Below are 20127 nucleotides of genomic sequence, written 5' to 3'. Positions count from 1 at the left end.
TTGTGCCCAGTGACTACCATCTGTTCCGGCACTTGAAGAAACACCTGGGCGGTCAGCGTCTTCGAGACGATGACGAATTCAAAACAGTGGTGATGCAGTGGTTAACACGTCAGGCGGCAGACTTCTATGAGGAGGGTATTAAGAAACTGGTACAACATCATGACAAGTGCCTCAATATTGACGGAAATTATGCAGAAAAATAGATTAAGGTACAGGCTTTCATGTAAAAATAAAATTATTGATATATTTTAGCATGTCTTTTTTTAATTTCAAAACGGTACTTACTTAAAAAACACTCCTCGATTGCCATAGTTGGTAGGACTAACAGACGACCGTCGTTCATTGTAGCATTTCGTCTTTCATGGTTTATTTATATACGGTTTCTAATATAACATAAGAAATGAAAGGTTGATGACATATGGTCCAATAACGAAAGCAATGAAAGAGATATCTTTAAATATTTAAAAGGTTTATTGTCGCTGTATAATAGTGCCACATTATAGTCAAGGGATTATGGCTTTCCAGTGAGTGACGAGTGCTAGAGAACGTAGACAGTGAACGTTCTTGTGTAATAGCTGCAACGGTATTTCGTCTCTATACGAAGAAATAAATAAGCAGTCTTTTCTGCGTGAGTGGTAGCAAAATGTGGTGGAGATGTGGCACAGAGTGAGGGTGATCGATGGAAGGTGTCGACGAGTGTCTCCGTGACGTGGGGAAAGAGGGCGTGGCGCGGTCAGACGCAGGTGGTGATCTGCTCGACGACGGTGAAGGCGGCGGCGGCGGGCGGCGGCGGGCGGCCCAGGCTCTCGGGCTCGCTGCGACACGACCGCACGGGCCGCCACAGGATGTCGTCCGGGGGCGGCAGGTCCAGCGGCGTGCCGAAAGACATGCTCTTGGTGAGCAGCGGGTGGGGGCGGACGCCGGGTGCGCCCGCGAGCGGCGCGGGGGCGGCGGCGGCCAGGGGGCCGTCCGGCAGCGCGCCGCAGCCGCCGGGCACGGAGTCCCAGCCGCGCCGCGACCCGCCGCCCACCACGAACAGCAGCGCCGCGCCGGCCAGCGTGGCCGCCATCGAGAAGTAGTAGCCCGCCTGCGGGTGGTTCTGGTTGATGTAGCCTGCAACAGGGCAACCAGCGCCTGACTCAAATTCTACATCTACATCTACGAAGGCTACCCAGAAAGTAATGCACCGCATTTTTTTTCTCTCAGCTGAAAACAATGCTACGAATGCGAAACGTTAGTATGTACCAGGTGATCAAAAAGACAGTATAAATTTGAAAACTGAATAAATCACGGAATAATGTACATAGAGAGGTACAAATTGACACACATGCTTGGAATGACATGGGGTTTTATTAGAACCAACTAAATACAAAATTTCAAAATATGTCCGACAGATGGCGCTTCATCTGATCAGAATAGCAATAATTAGCATAACAAAGTAAGACAAAGCAAAGACGATCTTCCTTACAGGAAATGCTTAATATGTCCGCCATCATTCAAAAATGGCTCTGAGCACTATGGTACTTAACTTATGTGGTCACCAGTCGCCTAGAACTTAGAACTACTTAAACCTAACCAACCTAAGGACATCACACACATCCATGCCCAGGGCAGGATTTGAACCTGGGACCGTAGCCGTCGCGCGGTTCCAGACTGAAGCGCCTAGAGCCGCTCGGCCACTCCGGCCGGCCCGCCATCATTCCTCAACAATAGCTGTAGTCGAGGAATAATGTTGTGAACAGCACTCTAAAGCATGTCTGGAGTTATGGTGAGGCATTGGCGTCGGATGCTGTCTTTCAGCATCCCTAGAGATGTTGGTCGATCACGATACACTTGCGACTTCAGGTAACCCCAAAGCCAATAATCGCACGGACTGAGGTCTGGGGACCTGGGAGGCCAAGCATGACGAAAGTGGCGGCTGAGCACACGATCATCACCAAAAGACGCGCGTAAGACATCTTTCACGGTTCTAGCAATATGGGGTGGAGCGCCATCCTGCATAAACATCTTACGTTCCAGCAGGTGTTTATCAGCCAGGCTGTGTATGATGCGATTCTGTAACATATCGGCGTACCTCTCACCCGTCACAGTAGCAGTTACAAAACCAGAATCAAGCGTTTCCTCGAAGAAAAAAGGCCCCATGACGGTACATGTGATAAATCCAACCTATATCTTGACTTTGTCGTCGTGCAATAGAGTTTCCACGACAGTTCTAAGATTTTCGGTAGCCAAAATTCTGCAGTTGTGGGCGTTGACAGACCCTCGGAGCGTGAAATGAGCTTCGTCGGTCCACAATACGTTACTCAACCAATCGTCATCTTCCGCCATCTTTTGAAACGCCCACACCGCAAATGTCCTCCGCTTCACTAAGTCGCCAGGTAACAGTTCATGATGCCAATGGATTTTGTACGGATAGCATCGGAGGGTACGCCTCAGTGCCAACCAATCAGTAGTGTATAGAATGCCTGTGCGACGTGCGACTGCGCGAGCGCTGACTTGCCCGTGCATAGACGATCCGCTACAGTCTCCATTTCTTCCTGAACTGTCTCAGCTGCGTTACCCCTTGTGCTCGGTCGGCCACTACGGGGTCTATCGTCTAAACAACCCGTGGCTTCGAACTTCGAAATCATTCTCGCCACAGCTGCATTTATCAACGGACCTTTACCCGTTCGAATCCCTTTCCTATGGCGATAGGATCATAACGCTGAACTAGCACATTCCCCATTCTGATAATATAGCTTCACTAAACGCGCCTTTTCAGGTAACGTCAACATGCTGCGACTGGTGGCGCGTCTGATTCTCTCTCTCTCTCTCTCTCATTACAGCGCCTTTTACACACGATTGTCATACGCCGTCACTGACGTTTTACTGTCCAGTGCCATCTGTCGGACATTTTGTGAACTTTGTTTTTTTTGTTCTAATAAAACCCCATGTCATTCCAAACATGTGTCTCAATTTTTACCTCTCTATCTACATTATTCCGTGGTTTATTGTTTTCAAATTTATACTGACTTTTTGATCAGCCGGTATAAATTCAAGCATCCTGAGTGAGCGCCCTAAGTTTCCGTCACTTTCGACAGCTAGTGTAGCTGTAGGATAGTTTCAAAATGGCGTCTGTAAGTGACGTACGTTACAAGGAACGTCCCGTCATTGAATTTCTTACTGCAGAGAAAGAATCTGCGGAGCACAAACGCTTGTACAAAGACTATGGAGCATCTGCTGTCGGCAGAAGTACAGTTAGTCGCTGGGCACGGAGGGTGAGGTCATCAGAAGGCGGTTCGGCGAAGCTCCACGATTTGCAGCGGTCGGGGAGACCATCCAAGGCTTCAAAACCTGACATGTTGCTGATGTCAGTCGCGATAACAGACGCATTACGACTCGCAGTTGGCACTGCAATCAGCAAAGGAAGTGTTGATGCAAATCAGGGTTGGACAGTGTTACCCCATCCACCCTACAGCCATGACCTAGACCCTAACACTTCCACTTGTTCAGGCCTTTAAAGGATGGCATTCGTGGAAGACGTTTTTGGGATGGTGAGGAGGTGATTCACGCAGTAACGCCCTGGCTCCGGTACCAGGATAAGGTTTGGTACCGACAGGGCACACACACCCTTGTTTCGCCCTGGAGGAAGGCCATAGAACAGGGTGAAGATTACGTGGAAAAATAGGGTGTGTAGATAAAACACCGTTGTTTCGTGTGTGTAATTCTCATTTTGTTCAATAAAGAATTATTGAAGAAAAAAATTAAGTGCATTACTTTCTGGGCAACCCTTGTATACTCGGCAAACCGCCGTGAGATGCATGGGGGAGGGTACGTCCGATTGTACCAGCAGTTATGGTTTCTCCCCGTTTCATTCACATATGGCGAGCCGGTAGGAGAAATGAAGGAAATAAAAGAAAGCTTCAAAAGTGGGATTTAAATTCAAGGATATTACTGATAAGATTCGATGATGATATTGCTATCCGCGGTGAAAGTGAACAAGTATTAGAATCTCGGTTGAATGTAAATAACAGTCTAATGAGTACGAAATATGGCTTGAGACTAAATCGAAAAAGTCAAAGTAATGAGAAGTAGCAAAAATGGGAATATCGACAAGCTTACTATCAGAAATGGTGATCACGAAGTACATACTCACGAAACAAAATACGTACGCAGCAAAATAACGCATGGTGGATGGAGTAGGGGAGGGGGGGACATAAAAATCAGATTAGCAGTGGCAAAAATGTCATTCATGGCCAGGAGAAGCGTACGAGTATCAAACGTCGACCTTAGTCTTAGGAAGAAATTTTTGAGATCATACTTTTGGAACACACTGCTGTATCGCAATGAAACAAGACTGTGAGGAAACCAGAATAGAAAAGAATCGAAACATTTGAAATGTGGTGCTACAGATGAATGACGAAAATTAGTTTTATTGGTTACGTAAGGAGTGAGGAGATTCTGTGCAGAATCGGAGAGGAAAGAAATATATGGAAAATACTGAAAGGAGGAGGGATAGGATGATAACACATCTGAGAAGACATCAGGGAATGGCTTCCGTGGTGCTAGAGGGAGCTTTGGAGGGTGAACTGCAGAGGAAGAGAGAGGTTGGAATTCACCTACCAAATATTTTAGGACGACTATTAGAAGTGCTACCAAAAAGGTTGGCTCTACAGAGGAATTTGTCATGTGTCGTATCAAACCCGTTAGAAGACTGGTGACTTGAAAAGAATGACGTCTCTACGGTTGTTGAAAGCTGAATGAACAGAAATGTTTGACATCGGCTGCTTTGCCTTAACCGTTATTTCAACACGAACCTTTGCCTATATTTCGTCAGAGCTACACACAGCAGGCATTCCTCTGCTTCCGCAGTTTTAGCACTCTTCCCGGACGGTTCAGTCACAGACATTTCGCAGCAAGGAACGGAAATGATTCATACACACTTGTATCTCAAATATTTGTGAATTGGGTTAGAAATTTTCACGTCAAAATATATTTGCTGTAAACAGTACTCCACAACTTCAACCTATTTAAAGAATAGCATAACAACACCACCACAAGCTGCAGCAACGTGCATTTATTTACGGGCAAACAGTTGAGCTCAAGCGTCCATCTTCGTCACAGATACGGGAATATCAGCTTCAAGAAAGTTTCCTAGGCATCAGGTACATATATAGAAACTACAACTGATAATAAATGTGTACTTCATATCAGGGAATCCTCCACTAAACCGACGTAATCGTATGCTTCACTTGAGGGTAGTTGCTTGGCACGGTGGTCCTCAACCAAATACACACCGCAACAGCTTTTGGTGCTGTTGTTACACCGTACTTAGTGAATTATGTAGTAGTACATGGGATTTTAGAGCGTAACAGGCAGTTTTAAGATGCTCATTAAGAGATAATGCCAAGTTATTTTACACAATAAGCCAAGTACTAAAGATAGAAACTGTAAACATACCCAGTATGAGAATGAGAGCACTTAGTGAGTTACAAACAATTTTACACATTGGTTTTTGACTTTTTGCTTGGTCTGTGGGTGAATAATCTGAAACTAATAAAAACAAGAAAATCTGAGCTTTGTGTCTTGAACCATAAGGGTAAGTGTTTAACATGCTTGGAGGAGAATATTTACAGTAGCTTATTTGAAACTTATCAGGCGTTTGAAATTGTTTTATGTATGGAAGATCGATTCTTTAAGGAACTGAGTTTTTGGGAGGGGGGGGGGGGCGGAAATAGTACATCAATGACCGTACTTTACAGGGAGACATGAGATAAAATTTTTGTGCAAATCAAACAAAAACATTTTCTAAGAATATAGTAATGTATGGGCTCAGGCAGCCAGAAGGAAAGAAGCGAGAACCATCGCTTCCATAAAAATGACTACTACGAATGTTATTTACTTCACCCAAGCAAAAAGACGTGCTAGTTTGTAGTCTTCTGTGAATTTTGTGAATTATGGGATCTATTAGAGGCGATTGGACAGCATCGCGGAAAATAAATTCCACGTTGTAGCACAGCTTTATAATTAAATAACAAGAGAAGTCCACAATTAGAATTGGATAATATGTCAAAATCAGCATTTACCTCATTCGCACTATGTTCGTTTCATGTATTTCACGTGTCACAGTTCATTGGTGTGGGTTCAGTTACATCAGAGTGCAAGAATTCTGATCATTCTCTTTCGCATTTCACTGAATTGTTACAAACTGTTACTTATATCAATGGAAATGTGCTTCGCAGCAGTTTTCTTAAGATACATGAACCCCATTATCTCTACTGCGCTTCAACGTTTTGTACAAGAGAAATATCTTCACCACTATCTTCAGGAAGGTCAAATGTATGTTCTTTGAAGATGGCATGGAATTATCAGTTTAAGATGAGATGGCAATCAGAAGCAGATTGACGAATTGAAAAAAAGCTGCAAACAACATGACAAAAGGATCAATAAGGGTCTTGGTTAAAAAAGGAAGAGAAGATTAGCGAATGTCGTCCTCCATAGGGCTGAAATATGAATACTGCGAAAACGCTTGGAAGTCTTCAAAATTTGATAAGATACATGTCAACCATTTTGAGGTGCCAAACGCTTGAACATTGATAGGACAATGGCCAGTATGATGATAAAACACCGGGGAATTGAGATGTGACGGTATAATAAAGTATTCCTTAGATCAGTGAATGGACAGTGGGTAAAAAACACGAGACACGAGAGAATACAAGCTAACAGATGGCATCAGGACAGATGCATCATTCTTAAAAAGCAAGTGTAAAATAATGGCGGAGGGGAGGAAAGAATGGAAGACACCGAGCTTCCGAAGAAAGACCTTTCCGGATGCCAGAATACTTGATGACGTGTAACAGAACATTGCCTACGAAAGGAAAGGGACTAGCATTGAGCACCCGACTGGCTCACAGCTTCATTCTGTCAAAAAATGTCGTATCACCGTCTTTAGCTGCTGATACAAATAGTTTATTTATACAATCAGTTTCAGTCATCTGACCATAAGAGCTACAGGACACCGCCTCACCAAAGTTTATTCTGTCAGGCAGTTCACAACAGCAAATGCTGCTGAAGAGTGGATATTTCAGCATCGGGGTAACCGAGATGAAACGGCTTAAATTTATGCCAGATATTGAGCCATAGAATTCAAAATATATAAAGCTGTTTAGCAATACTAATTTACCAGAAATTGAAAGGGGGATGGCCCATTTTGTAATCAAGAAACAGAAAGGCCCGTTTTATTATGAATTACGAAGCAAACCACCGGCTGCTTCAGGGCAGCATCAACGAACTCACATCAGAACACATTATGAAGTAGGATAGATAAAGCATAGCAGGAAACGTATATTTAATTAAAACGATTTCGATTGCTTTAATAAAGACTTCATTCTCAGAAATGATGAGAGCTGTAACACTAGCATGTGCAACACATCTACATACATTTTCATGTTTCTCAAATCTTTGTTCAACTTAAGGAGGACGGTGACATTTTCGGTCATTCGTCATTCAGTTCGAAAATGCGAAGAATGTGCCCATTTGAATGTCGGCTAACTCTTGTGTTACCTACGAAGTAACTTCTGATTTGTGGGTTCAAGGGTCGTTTTGTTTAACTAAACCACGTCAGATCATAGTCATACGACGTTCAGTATACATTACTTACTCCGGCTTGGAATAATTAACATTACGTAGATGATGTACTACACACACACTTCGTACCAGGCAGAAGACATCAACAAGGATTTTCTAAGACTGAGCAAGTGGACAACGATTGAGCGCCTTACCTACGATTCACGGCCGGCAGAATATTGCTAAAATAAAGGAAAACACTTTCGTAACACAACAAAGAACTGAACTGAGAGGTGGTGAGCCGGAGAAAACGAGAATAAAAATCAGGCGAAATATGGTGACAGAAATACGCCTACATTGAAAAATAAAAGTAATAAACAAAACACACAAATCCCTACACTGTAATGATTAGTGAAAAGGTATTAATAAAGAGACCTATGAAGATTAGAAGATGGAAAATTGTTCAGGACCCTTCAGTATAGTAAGAACATCATAGTAAGTTAGAATGATGTGACGAACGTCAATCTGGAATAAGGTACAACGATATCAAAAACGTAAATCCAGTCGAAAGATTGAAGACCAACGAAATATAATTTTGCGATCGTCTTGGTAGTTGTTATACTGACACCACAAGCTACAAAATTTTTGAATAAAACCAAAGACAAGTTAAAATGCAATACCAACGTCAGTACTGAGTAAAGTAGTCATATATCCTCGGATTAGAAAGTATTTGGAATGGAAAAGGTGCCAGTGGTAATAGATCACCAGATTGTTACGAACTGTGGTTCATGTTCAATATCTCTTTAGAGCTCATGATCAACGATGTTATCGTAAATCGTAAAAATCTGTGTAGATATAATACGTGACACACAAACATTTAAAACCACAGCTCCCTTGCTTGTTGTTATTTCTCAGTGGAACAGGAAACTTAAGCAGTTGCAAAACAACAAGATGCTTCTAGTGGAGGAGAGTCGCGTTTGGGAATGTGAAACAACATTAACACTGATCTCAGAACCAAGACAGGTTTAATGGAGCTACTGCACTACTAGTCCTGCCGAATGTAATGGCAGTTACGCCCTCAAAGAACTCTAGATTCCGTGACAACTATATAACTCTCTCTCGTCTTTTACAGTAATAGTGTCTTCAAAAGAGTATGCGCTTATTCCGAGGTTTGTTCTCACGTGTGATCATCTCTCCAACAAACACAGGCCGCTGGACGGAAACACGATGTGATATCTGCGTCCAATCGTGCGATGGTGTGTGTGTGTGTGTGTGTGTGTGTGTGTGTGTGTGTGTGGATTTGAGGCGCTCAACAGCAATGTTGCCAGCGTCGTTGCTAAAATAATCTGTGACAAATGCAGTCAACACAACTGCAATAACACTCTCCCACTTTCACTCACATTTATCTACTTAGCAACACTCTGTCACGAAGAATGTAGAACTGCCATATTTATTAATGTTAAAATGCGCTATTAAAATTATAACTGCAGTGCAAACTCAAAAAAGTGACAAGGGGGCCCCTTGTCATCTTTACTGTTTAACTGCATTTTCACAAAAAAGTAAAATAAAGCAAATTAAGGCTCTGGAAAGTGGGGCTAAAATGTTCAGTACTTTTAGAAAATCTGCAGAAGCAGTTACTCCACTCATTTGGAAACAAACAGTGAATTGAATTGATCTCAAAAGTTCCGCTGGGAAAAGACATTTTGACATATATAAAAAATTGCAACAAAATACATAGTGGTAAGACCGGAGTGTTTATATGCACGTGACAGCCTGATGCTGAACTATAAATTGAACGGAATAGAGGTACTAGAAAGATGGATTATTAGTAAAATAATGGGTGGAATACAAACTACATCTGACTGTAAAATGATACGTAACGACGAGATCTACGGAAATATATACACGGTACCGAAAGGAATGATAAAGTGAAGATTAATCTTCTTTAGCCACCTCCAGCGAATGAATAACAAGGGTAACGAAACAATTTTGCTGTACTGTGTATCTGGAGAATAAAACTATAATAGCGTGGATTAGATGGTTCAGATGGCTCTAGGCACTATGGGACTGTACATCTGAGGTCATCAGTCCCCTAGACTTAGAACTACGTAAACCTAACTAACCTAAGGACATTACACACAGCCATGCCCGAGGCAGGGTTCGAACCTGCAACCATAGCAGCCGCATGGTTCAGGACTGAAGCGCCTAGAACCGCTTGGCCACCGCGACCGGGAGCGTGGATTACATAAAAGAGAAAAGAATTAAGCAAAAACAACATCTAAGACTAATAAATAACACAAACGAACGTTTTTAAGAATAAAATTATCAAGCTAGAAGGCTTTCAAGACAAAGGAAACAAGAAACTTGGAGAAACGTGGATAGACAAAAGACTAAATCAGGAGAAGAACAAGGATTGCTGTAAAAATAAGAAAGAACAAATAGGAAGAGATGCTGAAGTTGTTACGTGATTCTACTTGGCCGATAACAAAGATAAATAGAAAGCTCAGAAAAGTGTAGCTGGCTGATCACTAAAATAACATATTAGAACCCTCTTCCTTATAATATTATCTCAATTTTCTCTCGGTGTTTAACCGAACATGACAACACTGTTAAACTGGAAACACTTTCCTGATGTCCTGTTAATACACAGGGTATTCAGAAAAAGGCTGAATACCTCGTGAGGGTGCTTTAGAGTAGATTGTGCTGAGATGTAACGGTTAAGAAAAATTTCAATACATTGCCCTGGTTCCAAGTTAATTGGCATTGACGTTAGCTAATCAAGCCCTTGCGCGCACAAATTCAAGTGGCCCGCCAGATACACTAATCTCAATTGGTCTCCTAGCGTAGATGACGGTGCACGAGAGTGCCCAGCCTTTGGCTCGGTATCGATCCTTACCACCATCCCGGGTCCAGTGTTTGTACAGTTCTCTTGTTCGCTTTTAGGAAACCAAACGAAGAACGCCTTTGACGACACAGTCTCTAGAAGGCCGTTTGAAAATGAGTGTGCAGCGGCCTGATTGGCTAATTTCAAAGCCAATTAGCACGGAAGCGGTGCAACGAATCGAATATTTTTTTCTTAAGAATTATTTCTCAGCACAACCAGCCCTGCAACATCCTTACAAGCATTTCAGACTGTTTCTGACCGCCCTGTATAAGGGCCAGTCAAAAGAAAACCGGAGAGACGGAAAAAAGTAAATAAGTTCAAGTGATCGCGGGTACTATTAATACATTTATCCCAATGTGAGAAAAGACGGTCAGTGCCTTCATGGAAAAATACTTGCGCTTGCCTACGGAACCAGGCAGTTCTCCATGTGGGCCCCCCCACACGTTGCCAAGGTTGTTCCGACTATGCTGCAGAAGTTCCGCTGGGAAACGCTTACACATCCTCCATACGGTCCCGATCTCTCCCCATGCGATTCCCATAATGCAGTTTACTTATTTTTTCAATCTGTCTCGTTTGCATTTGAGTGCTCCTCATAATTTCTTCCGAGCGAGGTGGCGCAGTGGTTAGCACACTGACTCGCATTCGGGAGGACGACGGTTCAAAATCAAATGGCTCTGAGCACTATGGGACTTAACATCTACGGTCATCAGTCCCCTAGAACTTAGAACTACTTAAACCTAACTAACCTAAGGACATCACACAACACCCACCAGACGACGGTTCAATCCCGCGTCTGGCCATCCTGATTTAGGTTTTCCGTGATTTCCCTAAATCGCTCCAGGCAAACGCCGGGGTGGTTCCTTTGAAAGGGCACGGCTGACTTCCTTCCCTGTCCTCCCCTAATCCGATGAGACCGATGACCTCGCTGCCTGGTCTCTTCCCCCAAACAACGCAACCAACTTTTATCACGAACCAGTTTGGGATATTTAGGTCATCGTCAGTGACATCTGAATCCCGCAATTACACGTAAAGTGACGCACAACTTACATAGATATATACAACGAAGAGGAAGCAGATAATGATATACAAGGTGAGTCACTATGGCCACCAAGAATAAATCCGAAAGTATGGTAGGAGATGAAAAGTTGCATTGGACAACGGGGGCCATAATATGACGTTGGCGTTTTGTTGCTAGGTGGCTTCGCTTCAGAGATAGGAAGGTCAACTTTATTTTAATGGGGTGCTTTAGTTTGGTACTTATTTTCTGATAGCGGACATCGAGACGAATCCAGTAGTGTGTACCAGTAAGGCCTTTGAATGCCAACGAAGGTCACAAAGGTGGCACGAACGTCTGTTTACAAAAGGTGTTGGAAGTGATGACCATTGGTATCAATGCAGTGCTGCAATCTTCTTATCAGGGACCGAGTGGTATTGCTTATCACATCGGCACTTATCGAATCACATGCTCTGACAATTCTCTTTCGCATATTTTCAGGTGTAGTCGGAACGTCTTTATAAACAATATCTTTTACGAATCCCCACAAGAAAAAATCCAGAGGTGTCAAGTGTGGCGAACGAGCCGGCCACGATACATCCCCTCGGCGTCCAATCCAACGATATGGGAATTGTCTCTGCAACTCATTTCTAGCCATCAGTGAAAAATGTGCCGAACACTCATCATGTTGATACCACATTCTATTCCCTGTTCCTAAAGGTAGTTCTTCCAATAACAGATCTAATGTTTCTTGCAGAAATGTGGTGTACCATTAAGATTTCCTTCGATGGAATGGGTGCTTATAATTCTGTCCTCCAGAATCCCAGACCGTATATTCACCGAGCACGGTATTTGGTGTGCAACTTGCCGCAGCCAACATGGATTTTCAGTTGCCCAATAACGCATGTTACGCAAATTAACATTTCCATGGTTCGTGAATATAGCCTCGTCAGTAAATAAAATCAAATTAATAAATGTGTCATCCCTCTGAATCTCAAGTTGAGCGGCAAAATTCAATGCAACGCATACAATCTCTACCAGTTTATTCTTGGTGGAGACTGATCTGGTAAGGATTATATTTATGGCGATGCAGAACAACACTACTCTGGCTCATGCCAGATTCCCTTGCGATTTGACCCCAACTAACAACGGGACCTCGAACCACAGTTGCAAGAGTACCAATTTTCGTTTCCTCGTTGGTAACTTTCCTTCGCCTGATGTGTCTGCGATGCGTTAAAGATCCAGTTGTTCTCAGTTTATCTTACACGTATTTAAATGTACGACATCTAGGGTGAGGACGTTGAGGATATCTTTCAGCGTATAAGTCTCCAGGTCTCACTGAATTTAGGTGGCATTCTCCTAAATGAGAAGCATATAGACTTGCTCTTCGGAGGAATTCGCTTGATTCAACGATACTAGTCTTACCGTTCCTATTAGTGTTGCATTAGTAAACCGTCGAATGGTGTTTACATGTCAATGGCATGTTAGATGGATACGCCGTATTCGGAAATTTTTTACTATTTGCACGATATACGAGAGAGAATTGTTGGAGCATGTGCTTCGGTAAATCGATCATTTATGAGACATAATCAAGAGGTCACTTCGAACACAAAACCTTGCACTGGGAGCTGTTTCACAATATGGATGGCTATAGTGGCAGCATGGCTCAATATTTATGCAGGGGACTTATTAAGTCCACGCCACGTCGAATTGCTGCACTACACAGGGCAAAAAGAGGTTCGACGCGAATACTAGGAGTTGTCCCAGGACTTTTGTCACCTCAGTGTAGGATGTTTACAAAGGAATATACTATCGTAATGTTATGCAGAAATCGTTACATTTAACAAACACAGAATTAGTTATACTTAAGAAAATTTAAGAAATAAAAATAAACACGAATATATTGATGCAATCTAAGATTTATGTACTTTTTGTGCTCCAAAGAGATCGATTTGTTTTAGAAAACGTAATGAACCCCGGTTTTTACCGGTGACGGGCACGCCGACCAGCAGCGGCACCGCCTCGGCGCCCTGCACGAAGCCCCAGGCGCGCGCGAAGTAGCGGGAGCGCACGCACTCCATGGCGAACACCTTGAACGAGTAGACGAAGCCGCCCAGGCAGACGCCGTACAGCCACACGATCAGCACGTAGCCGTGGTAGCCCTCCACTGAGCCCAGCGCCAGCAGAGACACGCCTGTAAACATTGGAATTACCGTCAGGCATTCACGAAAAAATAATACTTCATACAGCTCTTATAAACGTAGAACTGGCTAAAGATCATAAGTGAGTACTGTGCTTTACTGTTTTTGTTGCATACACGCTAGGAAGGTAAAGCATGTAACTACACTACTGGCCATTAAAATTGCTACACCGAGAAGAAATGCAGATGATAAACGGGTATTAATTGGACAAATATACACTCCTGGAAACGGAAAAAAGAACACATTGACACCGGTGTGTCAGACCCACCATACTTGCTCCGGACACTGCGAGAGGGCTGTACAAGCAATGATCACACGCACGGCACAGCGGACACACCAGGAACCGCGGTGTTGGCCGTCGAATGGCGCTAGCTGCGCAGCATTTGTGCACCGCCGCCGTCAATGTCAGCCAGTTTGCCGTGGCATACGGAGCTCCATCGCAGTCTTTAACACTGGTAGCATGCCGCGACAGCGTGGACGTGAACCGTACGTATGTGCAGTTGACGGACTTTGAGCGAGGGCGTATAGTGGGCATGCGGGAGGCCGGGTGGACGTACCGCCGAATTGCTCAACACGTGGGGCGTGAGGTCTCCACAGTACATCGATGTTGTCGCCAGTGGTCGGCGGAAGGTACACGTGCCCGTCGACCTGGGTCCGGACCGCAGCGACGCACGGATGCACGCCAAGACCGTAGGATCCTACGCAGTGCCGTAGGGGACCGCACCGCCACTTCCCAGCAAATTAGGGACACTGTTGCTCCTGGGGTATCGGCGAGGACCATTCGAAACCGTCTCCATGAAGCTGGGCTACGGTCCCGCACACCGTTAGGCCGTCTTCCGCTCACGCCCCAACATCGTGCAGCCCGCCTCCAGTGGTGTCGCGACAGGCGTGAATGGAGGGACGAATGGAGACGTGTCGTCTTCAGCGATGAGAGTCGCTTCTGCCTTGGTGCCAATGATGGTCGTATGCGTGTTTGGCGCCGTGCAGGTGAGCGCCACAATCAGGACTGCATACGACCGAGGCACACAGGGCCAACACCCGGCATCATGGTGTGGGGAGCGATCTCCTACACTGGCCGTACACCACTGGTGATCGTCGAGGGGACACTGAATAGTGCACGGTACATCCAAACCGTCATCGAACCCATCGTTCTACCATTCCTAGACCGGCAAGGGGACTTGCTGTTCCAACAGGACAATGCACGTCCACATGTATCCCGTGCCACCCAACGTGCTCTAGAAGGTGTAAGTCAACTACCCTGGCCAGCAAGATCTCCGGATCTGTCCCCCATTGAGCATGTTTGGGACTGGATGAAGCGTCGTCTCACGCGGTCTGCACGTCCAGCACGAACGCTGGTCCAACTGAGGCGCCAGGTGGAAATGGCATGGCAAGCCGTTCCACAGGACTATATCCAGCATCTCTACGTTCGTCTCCATGGGAGAATAGCAGCCTGCATTGCTGCGAAAGGTGGATATACACTGTACTAGTACCGACATTGTGCATGCTCTGTTGCCTGTGTCTATGTGCCTGTGGTTCTGTCAGTGTGATCATGTGGTGTATCTGACCCCAGGAATGTGTCAATAAAGTTTCCCCTTCCTGGGACAATGAATTCACGGTGTTCTTATTTCAATTTCCAGGAGTGTATTATATTAGAACTGACATGTGATTACATTTTCACGCAATTTGGGTGCATAGATCCTGAGAGATCAGTATCCAGAACACCCATCTCTGGCCGTAATAATAGATTTGATACGCCTGGGAATTGAGTCAAACAGAGCTTGGATGGCGTGTACAGGTACAGCTGCCTATGCAGCCTCAACACAATACCACAGTTCATCTAGAGTAGTGACTGGCGTATTGTGACGAGCCAGTTGCTCGGCTACCATTGACCAGACGTTTTCAATTGTTGTGAGATCTGAAGAATGTGCTGGTCAGGGCAGCAGTCGAACATTTTCTGTATCCATAAAGGCCCGTACAGGACCTGCAACATGCGGTCGTGCTTTATACTTCTGAAACGTATGGTTTCGCAGGGATCGAATGAAGGGTAGAGCCACGGGTCGTAACACATCTGAATTGTAACGTCCAGTGTTCAAAGTGCCGTCAATGCGAACAAGACGTGACCGAGTCGTGTAACCAATGGCACCCCATAATATCACGTCGGGTGATACGCCAGTATGGCGATGAGGAATGCACGCTTACAATGTGCGTTGGCCGCGATGTCACCAAACACGGATGCGACCATCATGATGTTGTAAACAGAACCTGGATTCATCCGAAGAAATGACGTTTTGCCATTCGTGCACCCAGGTTCGTCGTTGAGTACACCATCGCAAGCGCTCCTGTCTGTGATGCAGCGTCAAGGGTAACCGCAGCCATGGTCTCCGAGCTGATAGTCCATGCTGCTGCAAACGTCGTCGAAATGTTCGTGCAGATGGTTGTTGTCTTGCAAACGTCCCCATCTGTTGACTCAGGGATCGAGACGTGGCTGCACGATCCGTTACATCCATGCGCATAAGATGCCTGTCATCTCGACTGCTAGTGATACGAGGCCGTTGGGATCCAGCACGGCGTTCCGTATTACCCTCCTGAAACCACCGATTCCATATTCTGCTAACAGTCATTGGATTTCGACTAACGTGGGCAGGAATGTCGCGATAAGATAAACCGCAATCGCGATAGGCTACAATCCGACCTTTATCAAAGTCGGAAATGTGATGGTACGCATTTCTCCTCTTTGCACGAGGCATCACAACAACGTTTTACCAGGCAACCCCGGTCAACTGCTGTTCTTGTATGAGAAATCGATTGGAATTTTTCCTCGCGTCAGCACGTTGCAGGTGTCGACACCGGCGCCAACCTTGTGTGAATGCTCTGAAAAGCTAATCATTTGCATATCACACCATCTTCTTCCTTTCGGTTAAATTTCCCATCTGTCGCACGTCATCTTCGTGGTGTAGCAATTTTAATGGCCAGTAGTGTGTTTATATGCTGTGAAGCCATAGTACAACAGTGTCATCAATCTGTAGTAAGAATGTTACGCACTAGTTGTCAAACTGTCGATATGTTTCCAGTCCACATTACACAATCATCAAGTACTTACAGCTTTACAGTTTACAACTGAGCTCTGAAATTACACTGAGTTGACAAGTAATGGGACATCTCCAAATACTGTGTCGGACCTCGTTTTGAACTGCGTGGTGCAGAAACTCGAGGTGACATGCACTCAACCAGTCGTTGGAAGTCCCCTGCAGAAATACTGACTCATGCTACCTCTCTAAAAAGCTAAAGTAAGCTCCGCCCGAACAGGTCATGAAAGCCCAACGGTACCGAGCGGCTACTGTGTCATCCTCAGCCCACAGGCATCAATGGATGCTGATAAGGATGGGCAAGTGGTCAGCACACCGCTCTCCTGGCCGTGTGTCTGTTTACGAGACCAGAGCCGCTACATCTCAGTCAAGTAGCTCCTCAGTTTGCCTCACAAGGACTGAGTGCACCCCAGTTGCCAACAGCGCTCGGCAGACAGGATGGTCACCCATCCAAGTGCTAGCCTAGTCCGACAGCGCTTAACTTCGGTGGTCTGACGGGAACCGGTTAACCACTGACCACCGTGGCGAGGCCTCTCTAGCAGTCCATAATTCCGAAAGTGTTGCTGGGCAGGATTTTGTGGACGAACTGACCTGACGGTTATGTCCCGTAAATGTTTGATGGGATTCATGTCGGGCGATCTTGGTGGCCAGAGCACTTGCTCGAATTGTCCAGAATGCCCTTGAAACCGATAGCGAACAATTGTGGCCCGATGACAAGGCCCCCTGTCATCCAGAATGATTCCATCGCTGTTTTGGAACAGAAGTCCATGAACATCTGCAAATGGTTTCCAAATAGCCGAACATAACAATTTCCAGTCAGAGACCAGATGACCCAGTCCATTCCACCTAAACACAGCTCACACCATTATGGAGCCACCATCAGTTTACGCAGTACCTTGTTGACAACTTGGGTCCATGGCTTCTCTGGATCTGCACAACACTCGAAACCTACGCCCAGAGTTTACCAACTGAAACAGAGACTCATCTGACCAGGACACTGTTTCTCTGCCGTCTAGGAGCCAACCGATATGATCATGAGCCCAGGAGGCGCAGTAGGAGATGTCGAGCTATTAGCAAAGACAATCGAGACGGTCGTCTGCTGAAATAGCACGTTTAACGCCCAAATTTCGTCGCCCTGTATCACTGGGTAAGTTCGTCGAAAGTCTCACATAGATTTCTGTGGTTATGTCACGCAGTGTGCTTGTCTGTTAGCACCGACAACTACGCAAACACTGCTTCTCTCGAACTGCACGTGAAGGCTGTCGGCCACTGTGTTACCCGTCGAGAGAGGTAACACCTGAAATTTGATATTTTGGGCACACTCTTGACACTGTGGATCTCGGAAAATTGAATTCCCTAACGATTTCCAAAATGAAATGCTCCATGCGTCTAGTTCCAACTACCATTCCGCGTTCAATGTCTGTTAATACCCGTCATGCGGCCACGATAACGTCGGAAACTTTTTCACATGAAGCACTTGAAGAGAATTGAAAGCTCCGCTAAATGCACTGCCCTTTTATACCTTCTTCACGCGGTACTACCGCCATGTGTACATGTGCATATCGCTATCCCGTTACTTTTATCACGTCAGTGCATAACACGCTAACATTATATGCTCTAGGAAGAGTTTTAAGATTAACAGCGCATGTTTGCTGCTGGCTTTTATTGTTGGCGGGCTCTGACGGCATAAAAGGTGTAAGCACTTAATAATGGAATAATGTAGTCCCGACACATGTTGTGGTAAAAATATCACACATTTGAAGACTGGTGCGTAACATTCTTAGCACCGATGTTGGATTTATAGTACTGGTTGGCTATGTTACCTTCTGCGATGGAGTTCTTGAATAAAATGTTGTGGCTACACTTACCGCGTCAAACTCGGATAAAATACAGCCAAATAGATGTCATCCACTAAGCGTAAAAGTGGGAGGCTCGCCTGTTTCATGACGGTCGGACATGGCCTGACGACGACGATGGAAGCACTCATCGAAGGCATGGGATTTCATTAGAATTTGACGAGAATATTTTATTATACTCAATGTCCAAGAAGTCCCTTGGCGATTCCAAAGTCTTATTACAGTAGAAAAGCTCAGACATCTCCATCGGATCTGTACTATCGACTGAGTAAAAATCAAACTTTTTAACCACATTGCAACAGTGTATTCTCAATATCCTGTTAATAGATTGTAGGGTGATATCTTTATTTATTTGTTCGTTGGATGTCATATGTCTGTTTACAGCGTAGAAGCAAAACAAATTCACTCATCTGTTAGTACAAACATAAAAAAATACTTTAATTATAAATGCTAGCAATGAAAGCCGACTATTTCACGGAAAATTTCAGATTACTCTAATTCGAAAAGAAAACTACTGTCTGATCCTGGTATCAGCCCGCAGTACGTTTGCTTTACGAAATCATAGTCTTCCGCTCTGGTTTTCTGTGCTGGTGCCCTGAGGCGCTACCTGCCGTTCTATACCACATACATTTTTGCTCCATAAAACTCACTTTCTTAATTTAGTTATAGTGCTATGTCGTATATCATTATACCTAGTTTGCAGATTAGGTGAACCAATCGCGTCTTGCGTTCAGCTGATACGTTGTGTTCACCAGGTGTCCTCAAGGGACTCTCTGCTTCCCGCAACTCTAGTAGGGTGCTTACGGAACGAGACACCGTTCTCATGTTTCCCATTTTTAGCCGAAATTTTTGGCGAACAGTGATCTGGTGTGGTTCGGCATGAGTTCTTCTTTTATTTGCATCCATACATGCTGCCACATGTTGTACCTTTTAATTTAGAGTTTTTGTACGTGATTAAATTAATGGCATACTACGTTTATGTGCAATGTATATATGTTACCTGCAACTTAGATAGTACAGCGGATTAAAATTGTGAAATTATGCACAAAATTTCATTTTTTGATGCACATGCTTTAAAATCTTCGTATGAAGTATTTTCCGTCCATGCAACTGAGGGCAATTTGTTTATTGCCATAAGCATTATCCTTCTTCTATTTGAGAAGCGTCTTCAGTGGCCTGTAATACATGTTTTTTTATACATACAATAAACGTATTACGTAGTAGTTACAATATGTTACTATGTTACATTTTGTCGTGTTTTTCTCTTGCTTTTTAGGTTAGAATCAACGTTTGGAGCACAAATTTCGTGATGTGAAATTGTCGTTGGGTGTTACTTACGGTTTCCACCGATGTTAGCCCAGATGAGCGATCCTGGAGACGTGTTCATTAGTCTGTATGCTCCAGTTGGCCGATTTACTGAGTTCTTTCAATCATATATGATTCTACACATCGCATACATCACTTGCACTTTATATTTTGTGTTGTGTTTTCGGTGTGTAGTGTAGGCAACTGTCATTGTGTGTCTATCATTCGTCTTTTGCTTGTGTGTGTGTGTGTGTGT

General features: G+C 44.5%; 1 protein-coding gene across 1 annotated transcript in view; it reads right to left on the bottom strand.

Moving 5' to 3' along the window:
- Window positions 1-733: 733 nt before the first annotated feature.
- The window catches only part of LOC124593825 (monocarboxylate transporter 12-like), a 602114-nt gene continuing 582720 nt past the window's right edge, over window positions 734-20127 (bottom strand). Inside the window, exons 7-9 of the mRNA XM_047132174.1 lie at window positions 13411-13617; window positions 935-1113; window positions 734-892 (exon numbers count right to left, since the gene is read on the bottom strand). Of these exons, the coding sequence (XP_046988130.1) occupies window positions 734-892; window positions 935-1113; window positions 13411-13617 (545 nt within the window). The remainder of the gene's footprint in view (window positions 893-934; window positions 1114-13410; window positions 13618-20127) is intronic.

The sequence above is a fragment of the Schistocerca americana genome, chromosome 2, assembly GCF_021461395.2.
Source record: "Schistocerca americana isolate TAMUIC-IGC-003095 chromosome 2, iqSchAmer2.1, whole genome shotgun sequence".
NCBI classification, from domain to species: Eukaryota; Metazoa; Arthropoda; class Insecta; order Orthoptera; family Acrididae; genus Schistocerca; species Schistocerca americana.
The sequence above is the reverse complement of the archived record's forward strand: the minus strand, read 5'-3'. Positions and strand labels throughout refer to the sequence as shown.